The 13,657-nt window shown below is 29.3% G+C and overlaps 1 protein-coding gene across 1 annotated transcript; it reads right to left on the reverse strand.

Annotated features, from left to right (window-relative positions):
* Positions 1 to 260: 260 nt before the first annotated feature.
* Positions 261 to 9,570, reverse strand: LOC143220370 (uncharacterized). The gene is given in 12 exon segments (XM_076446030.1): positions 261 to 467; positions 469 to 876; positions 878 to 1,240; positions 1,242 to 1,319; positions 1,321 to 1,464; positions 3,689 to 3,842; positions 4,208 to 4,250; positions 4,253 to 4,499; positions 5,213 to 5,378; positions 5,644 to 5,792; positions 5,881 to 5,993; positions 9,465 to 9,570. Coding segments are annotated over 12 exon segments (2,178 nt in total).
* Positions 9,571 to 13,657: the final 4,087 nt, after the last annotated feature.

Consider the following 13,657-nt stretch of genomic DNA (forward strand, 5'->3'; position numbering starts at 1 on the left):
CAAATAGTTTAGTACCTAGTAGAGACATTATGCACAATCGCTCTTAGGTATTCACAAAATGTGTTTAATTAGCAGTGATTATCAATACTGAATCTTATTCCTGAAATAATTTAATCTTGTTCTGTCTAAACGTCATTTGACAGTAAACTTAACAAATTTTGAACTTAATCTCACTTGACATATAAGTTTTATCTTACATATAAAAGTCTATTTTCCCTTTAAGCTACTGTGTGTAAGAATATTTCTATCCACATCGTACATTACATACATTTATGATTGTTGATTCTTTTAGATTTATTTGGCAACCGAAGAACTTCCGCATAAGACATTTCTAAACGTTTTAGTCTGGCGACTTCTTCTGATGCTGTGCTTGGTTTGTAGTCTTTGTATTCGAAACTGTTATTGTGCTGGCCATGGCTGTTGTATATGTATGTATTACTGTTTATATTATTCAATGGTTTTTTCGAAGTTAGGTAACTCTTTTGTTTTGTTTACATTTGTAATAGGTCTAAATTTCTTCTTTTTACCACTGTTTGATTTTGGTGGGATAAACCTAGGATTTGCCGTCGGCATCACATCGGGCGTTGTCGGTCTATCGTCATATGTCAATTTTCTATTACTATTCTTCTTTGACGACTTTTTCCTAACGTTAATCGATAGACTTTCATTTCGAATTATGTTCTTTCCACTTCTTACATGTGTCTGTGTTACATCGTTCTTTTGTTGTGTCTCATTTACCCCATTCGATTGGACAGGGACTTGTCGATAAAGTGGCTCAGAAACGGTAGAGGAGAAAACGGAAGAAACAATGCTCTGGTTATCGTCGGTAGTTTCACTAGGAACATCTTGGAGAAAGATTGAGGATTGTGCCTGAGAGGGTGGTCGTACTCGTAGAATCGTTTAACAATGGTAATTTTTCACCTTCAGCTTTAGCTTCTGCTGCTCGTTTCAAAACACTGAATATTTCGCTAAATAAATATCTATACTCTGGTGTTTTTCGGAATCTACTCTCGAACGGGCTATTATCATCGTAAATGCTAAATTTGCAATCTTCACCGTCCGCAATAGAACAGAGGAACGAGCCTGGTCTTCCTTCGGTCTGTGACGCTTTGTTGCTTGTTTCGTCCGAAAAACCAGAAGATGAAGTCTCGGCTTCGGAGAAGTCTGTGGGTGTAGCGGAAAATGCTTTCTTACCGCATATTTCTGTTTTGGCACGTGTAGCGTTTCCATTGACAGGTTTTTGTCGGCTCTTGTTGGATCTCTGTCTCTGACGTTGGAGTCTGAAAACTGTTGAACTCGCCTGACATTACTAATTCCTCGTTGCAATGACATCGGAGTCGGTACACTGTCCTTTCGCCGATTTGCGGAACGTCTTTGAACTTCTAATAAAGCTTGATATTTCTCCACTAATACTTTATAGGGGTTGTTCAAGTCGTTTGGTACCTCATATTTCTTATTCGAGTCCTGGAAACAATATAAATATATTTTGAAAATAATCATTCTACATATTGTTTATAAATACGATTTGCGATACGGAATGGATTTTTTAAATTTAACTTTCGCAAAAGCTTGGCCTTGAGAAACAAATTTTATTTTATACTTTTTTCTTATTCTTTTTGTAAGAGATTACCTAGTGTTTGATTATACATAGTTTTCAGACATACTCCATATATCAGGTAGAAGAATAGTTGCAAATAATTATGATTGTTTTTTAATGACGAATTGATTCTGAAATTTGGTCAGTAAATGAGTGTCAGTACTGAGTTAAAAATAAATGTTTCATCTAGCAGAAAGAATTTAAATGAGCGAAATTGGTGATGCAGCTAGAGTTATATAAAATTGAATTCTTTTACCAAAATCTTTTTTCGCGACTAAAACTTAAATATGTAAAAAGAACAATTAATTCATATATGTATATATGAAGATTGTGTTATTAACATTATCTAAAAATAAGGATTAGCGGATGAAAGGTGAAGGAAACGCCAGATTTATAGGATATTAAATAAATTAAGCAATATTTGTTGTAAAAATATGTTTTATTTAAAATCATATAAATCTGGCACTTACATTGTACAACGCAATTTTAACAAATACTTCGACTAGATATACTAACAATATTCGGTGTCATGCACAAAGTCGAAACTAATAACGTCAGAAAGTAAATACGATGAAGCAAACTTAATTCTAAAAAAAAATAAGCAGCATCACCAATCCTATTTAAATTTTACACACTTATTGCTTTTACACATGAATAATTACATATGAAAGTAACTTATTCGCTAATTTGTTAATTTAACGCAGTCTTTTTGTTCTTTGGAAATTAAACTCTTTCCTCTCTTTTCTTTTCGACGATATATGTATACTTATATCTACAGAATACGTGAATATTGCTAGTTTTCCTTATGTATTAATATAAACATGCAAAAATATTTTATCATAGATGAGTGGCATTTTTCTGGCATTGAAACATATGAATAATTTTCCACGATTTAATTTAATACTAAACTTGTAACTTACGATATTAAGTTCATTATGGTTACTTTTCTAGTAATGTAAGTGCTCAGTTATAATTTTCGTTGTGCTTTACCTACACCATTTTTTAACCTGCCTTATTGAAAAAGTTGAACAACACGTGTCAAACTTTACATTTATAAATCTTGATGTAATTCTCAATTACCTTTCAAAAATCTACTAAACTATGGTACAGAGTTGAGGACAGTCTAATTGCAAGTCGAAAACCTTTCTAAAGTGGAAATTAAAAGAATAATGAAGTAAACATGATATTTGCATTTATAACTAGTAATATAAAAATAAATATTATACTGTCTTTCATCTTGGTCTAATAAAAAATAAATTTCTTCGAGACAAATGAATTAAATAATGAGAATTTCAATATTGTAATGGCATTTTCAATTATAATTAATAAATAATACGTTTTTAATCGTTAAAGTCGATGAAATTTTAACTTTTAGTCGAGAATATTTTATAAAAATGAAATTAAAAAGTGTATTTAGCTTGTATAAGCTACTTTTATCAAATAGATTGCAAATTGATATCTTTTGACAATATATGTACGTCATAGTATCGAGTAAAATACTCATTCGATTAATTCTCTTTAATTTCTAATTATATAATTTAACATTTATTGTCATCTACACGTCTTTATAATTTAAAGGGGCTTTTTACTGCTCTTTAACGGTAAAACCTTTTTTAGAACAAAAATTGGTATTTGAAAAGGTTTCAGTAATAATGGTATAATACATTCGTTTTTAATGTACCATATTGTATGAAAGAAAACAAAAATTAACGACGGTGTTTTCCATATACACGCGAAAGTTGTCCACAACAGCGTACGAAATTCTTTATTCTCTTTTTTTGCCTTGGATTTCTTAATCTTTGTTGGAAGTGTCTCCTAAAGCAAATAAAATTAAATTACTTTCGAATCTACTTGTGTAACTTAAAAACCCTTAGAAATAGTGGTACGATGTAATTGTCTATTTCGCTCAAATCATACCGTCGAAATATTACTTATTAGACATACAAAGCGTACAGAACAAATATTTGTTTAAAATGGAATAAAACTAACAATAAATAACTGAAGGAAACTCAGAGATTAAAGAACAAAAAACGTGCATTTATTGTCCGACAAGACAAGCATTGCACAAATAAACATAAAAAAAATAGTTACCTGAGCAATAGATTCGGTGTTACAGTGACTATCGGTAATGAGTGTTTCAGCCATATTAATGTCGTCGTATTCTTCTTGGTTCAACATCACTGCGAGGTCATCGTGTGTCTTAGATTCCATACCACGTAAACACCGTCCACATAATTGACCTCGTCTATAAAAATTTCAATATTTAATTAACAAAATGTAACAAATCAATAATTAATATGTTAACAAATTATAAAGCAATAAAGCACTCTTAATTTTCATATACAAAAAAAATAATTTTTAACTTTTAGCAACCCTTTTATGCAGGAGTAATTAACAAATGTACTTGAACAAAATTATTCCAAAAATTGTTTAAAAATTGAATAAAAATATAAAATTAAAAAATATTAAAAATTGATGTGAAGGATTTATCAATATTAAAGATATTTCATACAAAATGTTAATTTTGCATCTTAAAGTTTTGAGAAATTTTTGTTGCGGACGCTTTAGAAGATTATGATTTTTAAATAATGCATTTGACAACAAACCTACCTTACTTCTTCGAGTGTATTTATTTCTTCTTGGAGATTTTTACGTCTTGTGCTTTACTACGCCATACATTCAATTGTTCTTCTAACGCGTTATTTTCTTGTAACAAGGTTGTTAATTGTTGTCCAAGTTCGTCAATCTTCTTTTGTTCTCTTGCTCTTTGACTTCGTGTTTCTTGCAATTGTCTCAATAATTCGGTAATTTCTTCGTCATTTGTCATTACCGTCGATAGTTGTCGAACATCTGAGTCTACACTTGGTTCCTGGAAAGATTTTTGGCCAGATAGGGCAGCGTTCTGAAAATATTTCCATCTCCAAGTTAATGATAATTCATATAGTTATTTTAATTATTGTTTATATATCTATATTATATCTATATGTATTGTAAAATATACAACGAGTAAAATACTAATAAAGCATTTCATTAATATCGGTAATTATTATAATTATTACAAATGAGATAATATTACATAACATAATTATCACAAATAGATATTTTACTTAAAATTTTTTTGTTATTAAAGTATAATCTCTTTATCACAGATTTTTATAGTTTGCTAAATTTGTTACTTTTTAAAGGAAAATAATGTATAAATATGAAAGAAAATTTAATTATATTCTTCCACTTTCACGCATAAAAAAGATAACGCGATAAATCAGTAATTAGTAAAACCATCGATCATTTTTTCATAATTTTTCTTTCCGTTTAATTAAAAAAGGAAAAGTTATAGATAATTTTGCATGTTGTGTTTCGTGAAAATATATAATTTAAAAAAAATTCAGGATTTTAGCATTTTAATTAATCCACGGAAAACTATACACCTTCTAAACAAAATAAGAGAGAATGTAGCTAGGAAGTGTTGAGTTAAATGGAATAGAAATTTTCATAGGGATATCAAACGATCTTTGAACGATAGATTGAGATTTTACCGTTTACAGTTTAGTAGCAAACGATAATTATCGAACTTATCTACGATCGAGCAAAATGAATTCGATGAATATTAATAACCTGTTGTATGCTGCCACCCGGCGTGACCGAAGCTTTCCATAGAACGGTCTGTGTTTGTGCAGTGTTCGTCGATTGACTCACAGTCTGTTTTGAATTGTAAACTTCATCAATCTTCTTTTGAAGATCCTCGCACCGGGCTTCAAGGTTCTCGATCGTTAAACATTGACTGTTAACAAATAGTAAAAATCATTTCATACATGATGTTGAAAAGAAATTACATTTTACATACATTTATCATTTTATTTTTAGTATCGATAATTTAAATCTCTATTTCATTTTCATGCCGATAATATAGATTCCTACCTAAATTCTACTTGACCAAGTTTTTATATAAAATTATCTACGAAGAACAAATAATTTCACTACACAGAAATTTTAATTGTAAATCATTTAAGGGCGGAAAAATTGAGTAATAACAGTTTTTTTCGTACCTCTTGATTAATTTTTTATCACTGCTGTTTTCAATTATAAGACGGTGATTCGCGCGTTCCAAATCTTGAATACTAACTTCAAGTTGTTCATAAACTTTTAATCGTGAATCATTTACTTCCCTCAAGGCTGCCGTTTGTTTTTTCATATACTGGAAAAAGAAAAATATTATAATGTGATTAAATGATCATTACCATCAACAGGAATACTTAAAAAGGTTGTAGTCATTGATAGGTTACCTCTATTTCTTGTGCTTGTTCCTCGACGGTGGACTGGTGTGCTTTAATGATATTTTCTAATTCCTTATTCCGCTCTAAAAGTGTTTTACCGAGTTCTGCTGCCAATTGTAAGTCTGAAATGAATTTTCAATCAATTAGAGATCTTTCAATTTACATTTCGTTATGAACTTACAATTAAGAATATTTATAAATTTATATAAATATAAAAAGATAAATAAAATATTTTATATATTTAATATTCTTATATTTTGTTAAAATTTTATCGAATTCAATTTTTAGCTACATCATGAAGTTAAACATCCGTGACGTTATTTTCAGTTTCTTCGTTAGTAAAAAGTTAAATAAATTTTTTCTTCGACTATTTAGATATATAAAGTTATACTATGTTAGTTTCGAAATATAAATAGATGTTTAATTTTCCAAATGACAGGAAAAATACGACTTATTTAGATTTTTTCTAGTTATAATTATTTTAATCGATGTGTGAATTAACATACGTTCATAAGAATGTAACTAGTAAAGAAAGAATATCCGGAAAATTTCTCTTGTACCATTCAAATATGCTTTTCACACATTCCATTTAAAACGACTGTTTAATCCGTGTTTCCGTTTCAAATCCCTAGATGTCGTTAAAAACGCATTCGTTCTTTCTTCTCATTAAGAAGCTGTCTTTCAGCATTTTAATTCCTTGGACAGTCTCATAAATGATACCACAAACACTGTGTCAATCAAATCTGTCAGATCAAACTCTCTACCAGATTTTCAAAATGGTTAGAACAAGTTTTATCACCAAATATTACCAAAATTTATACCAAAGTAATACTAGTGTAATTAAATTAAAAGTGAAATAGTAACACAAATTAAGGTTAATATGCTTTTATAGTATGGTATAAATAAACGTGATATATAAGGTATAAATAAATATTTAAGTGACCAAATATTAATTACAGATAGCGAATGCAATAGTAAAAATTCGAGCAATTTGCTGTACGATTTGGATGATCGTTTCAATATGATAAAGGTAATGAATTATCTGAGATATGCAACATTAAATTTCTTATTTCCAGGGTATAAGACAATAGAGGATTTTCGTGCAAACGTTGGTTCGTTAATTTACATGTACTTTAATTATAACAGTATTCGAGGCGATTCGATTCACGGTTAACCATGGTCTGATGCTTTTTCTTGTTAACGATGACGAAATGATCGCGTGACAAAAGGATCGAGCGAGATCCAGGGTCTCGAGTGATTTGAAACGATCGCGAAACGGAACGACTATAGTGGATGTTCCAAACAGTTGAACTTGACTTGGCTAGCGCTCTGGTTCGTTGCATTTCCTCGATCTCAAACTGACGACCTCCAGCGAGCCTAGAGGCAAGGAACAAACCGTGTTCTAGCTAGGGCCAAGGACCTTCGTGGTGAGGAAACGACCCAACTACCGTTTTCTCCTTGCCATCCCCCGCTGTCATTAATGTTTCTCGACTCACTTCAACGTGCAAAGATAAATGCCATTCTTTTTCCCTTTTCCTAATTCGCACACGGCATTTATGCTCTTAATGGAAAATCTCACGACGATAATTGTAGCTTGAATGCAGGCCAATTAATTTTTCATCCTGTCTTCTAACATTCTGGAATTTCTTCCGTTTCTTTCTTCGACTTTTATTTTGTTCAAAGTTTCTGTAGTAGCGTGAATTAAATTTGGCAAACAAAGTAAATAATTTATGTTCTTTTTCGACTCTTTGTCTCTCATCTTTGTTATTTTATACAATTGTTTCTTATTTAATTTTATATCCTGTAAAAGCTTGTGTTCTACTTTAAATTAAACTAGGTAAATAAAGTAAATAATTTTTGTCTCTGAAAATTAATTTTTATCCCATCTTGCAATTTTACAGTATTCTATTTTTGCTTTTATTATTATATTTCATACAAATTTGAGCTATACTATGAATTAAAGTAGCTGTATGAAATAAATAATTTATGTTTCTGGGGGTTCGTTTTTCATTTTACTTTGTAATCTTTTAACATTTTATTATTGTATTAATTTTTTACTCTGTAAAAATTTATATTATATCTTTAAGCATCTAAGGTAAATAGTATAAACGATTTTTAATATTTATATTTTATTCTAGTATGTAATTTTACTTTTATTTTTAATTTTGTATTCTGCATAGATTTATGTATTTCAAGTATACTATGCAAATAAGACAAATAATTTGTATTTTTTAAGACTCACTTTTTATCCTACATTGTATGTAATTTTATAGAATTTTTTTTTTTATTTTAATTTTACATTTTGCAGAAGTTTATGTTACAATTTGAAATTTTAAGCATACAATTTAAATGAAGAAAATAATGTATATTTTTAACGATATAATATGGATTATTTTTAACAATAGTTTAGAAACGTATGAAATATTTAGTAGGAAATAAACCAGCGTGCAAAGGCTATTATAAAATATACGTCACATTATAAGCTTGTTTTAACGTGATACGCAGTTTAGGTATACAACTGATTTCTGATATATGATATAATTGTCATCACTTTAAAAATTTATGAATGCCGTCATTGTTACGATATCTGTTATCATGAAACAATTTACCTGACTTATCGTTTTACTTGATACTATAGAATTATAATTTAAAAAATTGATTGACTATCGATTATTATTTTATTTATTAAAAGATATTTTATTTGAAATACTTATAATATTTATATTAAATTTTTTTATTCTATAAAGTTGTGTTAAACAAAAGTATTTTGTCTTTTATCTTGTGTCATAATTCAAGATTTTAATATTTTTGTTAAGTAGTGATATTAATATTATATTTTATTATTGTATTATATGTTATATAGAAAATAAATATTAATATTACGTATAAAATTCAATATTATATAAATTAAATATTATTATATATAAAATTAATTATAAATTAGATATTAATATTATATATAAAATTCAATATTAGAAATTAGATACTATTATATATAAAGTTCAATATTATAAATCAGATATTATTATATACAAAATTCAATATTATAAATCAGATATTAATACTATGTATAAAATTCTAATATTCATTATGAATCACATTTGTGTCAAAGATCCATGGAGAGTAATTCTTTTAAAGGATTCATATTCATTGACTTATTCAATGTACTTACAAATCATAGCTAAAGAAGTCCTTCTGAAAGAACAGTTCCAGTACATCTGCATACCTTCGTGTTTCATAAGATACAATTATTTAATCACAAAAGATTGAATGAAAATATATCCTATTCCGTGACTTCTTTTCGAAAACACGAAGTTAATGAGACGATAAAAAAAATCTGCCATGTAAACTGTCACTGAGGATCTCATGTAGAACGTTCTTCATAAATAAACGGTCGTTGTTCGACAAATCTATCATTCATAAAAAAAAAAAAAAAAAAAGTAAATCATCCAGTCACATCTGGAACTGAAATTCTCGGGGAGAATTTTTCGAAAGAACAACCTATCCGTTAACTCCACATTTCCAAACGCACAAACACCATTACAAAAGGTTCCGACACCGTGAACGTCCGACGATTTCCCATTTCGATATACCTTCCGGATCTTGAAGACAAGAAAGCTCGAAGGAGTAATCCCAACAATCCAAGGAATTCATCTGCGTCTGTGGATCCCAGACGACGTCTACGCTAGGTCCGCTCATCCTTCTAGATCCAGAATCCCGGCGGTTAGCTTGGACTTGCACTTTTTCTTCGATCCACCTGCGAACCGACTCCACTGGTAAACTTCCGACCGTACGTCACTTTCAACCTCGAATTGTTTTCTCCACCGGTCAACAACTCTCAATGAGGAGGATTTCGGGTTCGTCCATCCAGACGATACGATTCGCGTACGAGTGTTACACGCGGAGAAGTCGGGTTATCGACCACAACCGGTTCCAACGAAGGTAGCCGGTCTTCTGTGAATCGCTAGGTAGCCGTGGAACGTGTGCAGCCCAAACGTCGAATGCCCATCCACTGCTAACCTGATCCCCTCTCCTCGCCTTTCTTCCCCCATCCCCACCCCGTTGATCTTCGCGCTCTTTCTTTCCCTTTCCCCTTCTCTCTCGGTCGGAACGTACCTCTTTTTTTCACCTGGTGTAATTCCCTTCTGACGACGGTGAGCATCTTTCCTCGAGTTCTGCCTCCCTCGGGTACTCTCACTCCGCGTGGCCACCTCTTTTTCCTTTCCCTTCTTCCCATTCCGTAAACGCGTATCTGTTTCTCTGCCGGGTATATATGCCTCGATACACGTGCAAAAGCTGTCCCACTTCTGCTACTTTTATTTTAAACGACCGTCGCCGAGCATGGGATCGTTATTTCGACACGTCGATATTCATTTGCGGCCTCGTGTTTACACAGGGTTTTCAGTTTAACGTTAATCACCGCGATAAGAGCAGACGTATCGGGGAGAATGAAGCCAGGGAAAAGGGGATGACACGATATACGAGACAGCTTCCGATTAAAATCTTCAATGATCGTGCGAATTTCAAAGAGCTGTTCAATATCCTATGTATATGCACATGGATACGCGTGCGATTATTGACTATCTCTTTATCGATTTGTTTACTAACGAGCGAATTATATCGATATATAATGATTAGCGTTCGAATTCTCGACCGAGGACAGTCGCGCGAGCTGTTTTCTCGAGGGCGCCACAGTCGCCTGCGTTGCGATTGTTTTCACAGAAAATTTTAGCGCGAACATTTTTATGATTTTACCTATTAACCTATTTATGATTTTAGTCTTTAACATTAGATATCAATTTAAACTTTAAGTCATTGAGAATTTCAAGAATCAGATAAAATATAATTATGAATATTAAATTAATTAAATGTTAGGTTTTTAGTACCTATTTATGAGTTTAGTGTTTAACATTAGACATCAATTTAAACTTTAAGTCATTGAGAATTTCAAGAATCAGATACAAATATAATTATGAATATTAAATTAATTAAATGTTAGGTTTTTAGTACCTATTTATGAGTTTAGTCTTTAACATTAGACATCAATTTAAACTTTAAGTCATTGAGAATTTCAAGAATCAGATACAAATATAATTATGAATATTAAATTAATTAAATGTTAGGTTTTTAGTACCTATTTATGATTTTAGTGTGTAACATTAGACATCAATTTAAACTTTAAGTCATTGAGAATTTCAAGAATTAGATACAAATATAATTATGAATATTAAATTAATTAAACGTTAGGTTAGAACGTTTTTAAATAAACACGTGGAGAGAAAGGTATAGATTACTCGACTATCGTGAAAAAAATGATTAGAATAACGTTGATTGATTATTCTTTGTCTCATTTCATGTTAGTTCTATATTTCTTTAATACGAATTTTATTTATTGTCACGAAATAAAATTTGGTTTAAATTTTATTGTCACGCCTGTAGCTGGTAATTCTCCACTATTTTTCTCTCGGTCTTTGTATGCTAACTTATAACGTAAAATGAAATACAAGTACAGATATAGAATATTTATAGGTTCAACGTGCACAATAACGGTGTTATATTGCTACAATACCAGGCACGTGAAAAATTTTTATGAAGAAGTGATTTATTGGTCTATTTGCTAGTGTGAATATCGATCATGGACATAGGAAACTTATTCTATGTAAACAATTATTTAAAAAATGTCCATATTTCTATTTACAATTTCCATCGATATAAATTTCTATATTAAATATATAAATACATTTAATAATTGAATATCTGTCATGTTATTTTAATACTTATACGATAATATGAAAACAAATTATCATATTAATTTAATAGTATAATCTTAACTACAGTTTTATAATATATTTCGAATTAGTTCAATTGTAATCTTATGTTTAGAATGTTAAATTCGATACTTGAATTAGGAATTTTTAGATCAACTATTTATTTGCATATGAAATATTTAAAAAATCGAAAAAACTACAATAAAAAAAATTAACATATTTTATAACTGTTCAAGTAGTTTACAATCTAACTCAAATTGATAAAGCTTTCCTTAGAATTTTAATTTGAAAAAGTTTGGAAAATAAATATTCACGAAAACATACGGTAGCATACGATACATTATTAAATCGTGTATTTTTAAATGCATCATTTATTCAATTATGCAATTACTCAGCAATTTCGAGAGTTTTAATTGAAAACATTGTTGAAGTAATTTTCACTTTTAAATCCTTCATTAGTAATTTTCATATCAAGTACAAAAGATACGTTCTATAATGAAGAAAGCTAATGAATGTAATGATAGTACTTCTAGCTACCTAGCTTCTTGTCTAAGTTTTAATTTTACAAATTCGATTCATAGGGAATATATAGTTCTTACATTCTCGTTTATACATTATATCCTTATCAAAGAAATAGAATTAAGCATGATCTTTCAACGACTAACACTTAAATGGGTGTATAATTTCACTGCATATACACTCATATAGAAATTTTATAATACAATCAATATAAAGATTAAATGGAAATTAATACTATAGTTTACATTTTTGTTATTAAAGGATCTTAAAAAATGTTACATTGAATACAGATTATATGTAAATTATTATGTTCTTGTTCCTAATGTTAATTTAAGATATAAAATAAAAAATATAACGTTTAAAAAGTTAAAAAAGAAACTCTGATTTGTTACTTTTTATAATCACAAGCATTTACTTTTTATTATTTTATTTTATTTTACTTTTTATTTATTTTGTTTATTTATTTTTTTTATTTTGTTTCAAAAAATACTGTTGGTCATTCTCAAACGTTACTTCTCCTTCCTCTTCGATTTATATTATTACTCAGGTTTAATACCTGAAAAAGCGCGAAGTATATAATATGATTTAGGTTCAATATAATTAAGAAAGAAAATTAAACGGTGTAAGATTTCTCTCAACTTACGTGGAAGGAATTGAAGAAAGGTCAATTATCTCGAAGATGTTAATAGAACTGAATGTCTCAGTTTCACGGTCAATAACATGTATAAAATGCAATTTTAATAGCCGTAACGATTTAGACATTATCTATTTTCCTACTGTCTATCAAACGTTTGTCTGTTTCTATAATAAATATCTCGATAAGATCGGAGAGATAACATTAGAAAAACTCGGCAGTAGGTATGATTTCTCGTTAGTCTTGCTACAGACATGAAATCAAATTACACTGATAAGAGATATAATACATGGCAGGCAAGATAGACTTGGAGAATGAATTACATATAATGACAGTAATGTATCATTTTTTCCTATAAATGCAAGATTTTGAGGTAAATCCTAATAACTTTATCAGTTATATCACTATAACTAATAATATAAAAGTATAATTCAAGAGTACATATAAAAAAATAATCTATGTCAACATTTTTGAGTTGTAAGTAAGGCATACCACTGGGGAATCGGTATTATAAAAAACGATGTACTATTATAAGCTAATTTATAGAATCAATACAAAAAAAAATTGAAAATTTTAGAGTATTTTCTTTCTCTTTTGAAAAGTTAATAACATTTACGAAGATCATTTTTAATATAAACTCTTCGGTCGAGATTATATAATATAATTAATGTTATAAAAGTTATATTGTTTCCCTAAATAATACGCAAAATTATTTTTTTAAATAACATGATAAACACGAGAAAGTATTATAAAATGATATACCTATTTTATTGATATCCAAAACAAAAATGTTACAATTTGGAAATATAGATTGCAATATGGCTATTTTTATGCAATATGTTTTTTATAAATTCATAAATCCAGT

The sequence above is a fragment of the Lasioglossum baleicum genome, unplaced genomic scaffold (genome assembly GCF_051020765.1).
Source record: "Lasioglossum baleicum unplaced genomic scaffold, iyLasBale1 scaffold0831, whole genome shotgun sequence".
NCBI lineage: Eukaryota > Metazoa > Arthropoda > Insecta > Hymenoptera > Halictidae > Lasioglossum > Lasioglossum baleicum.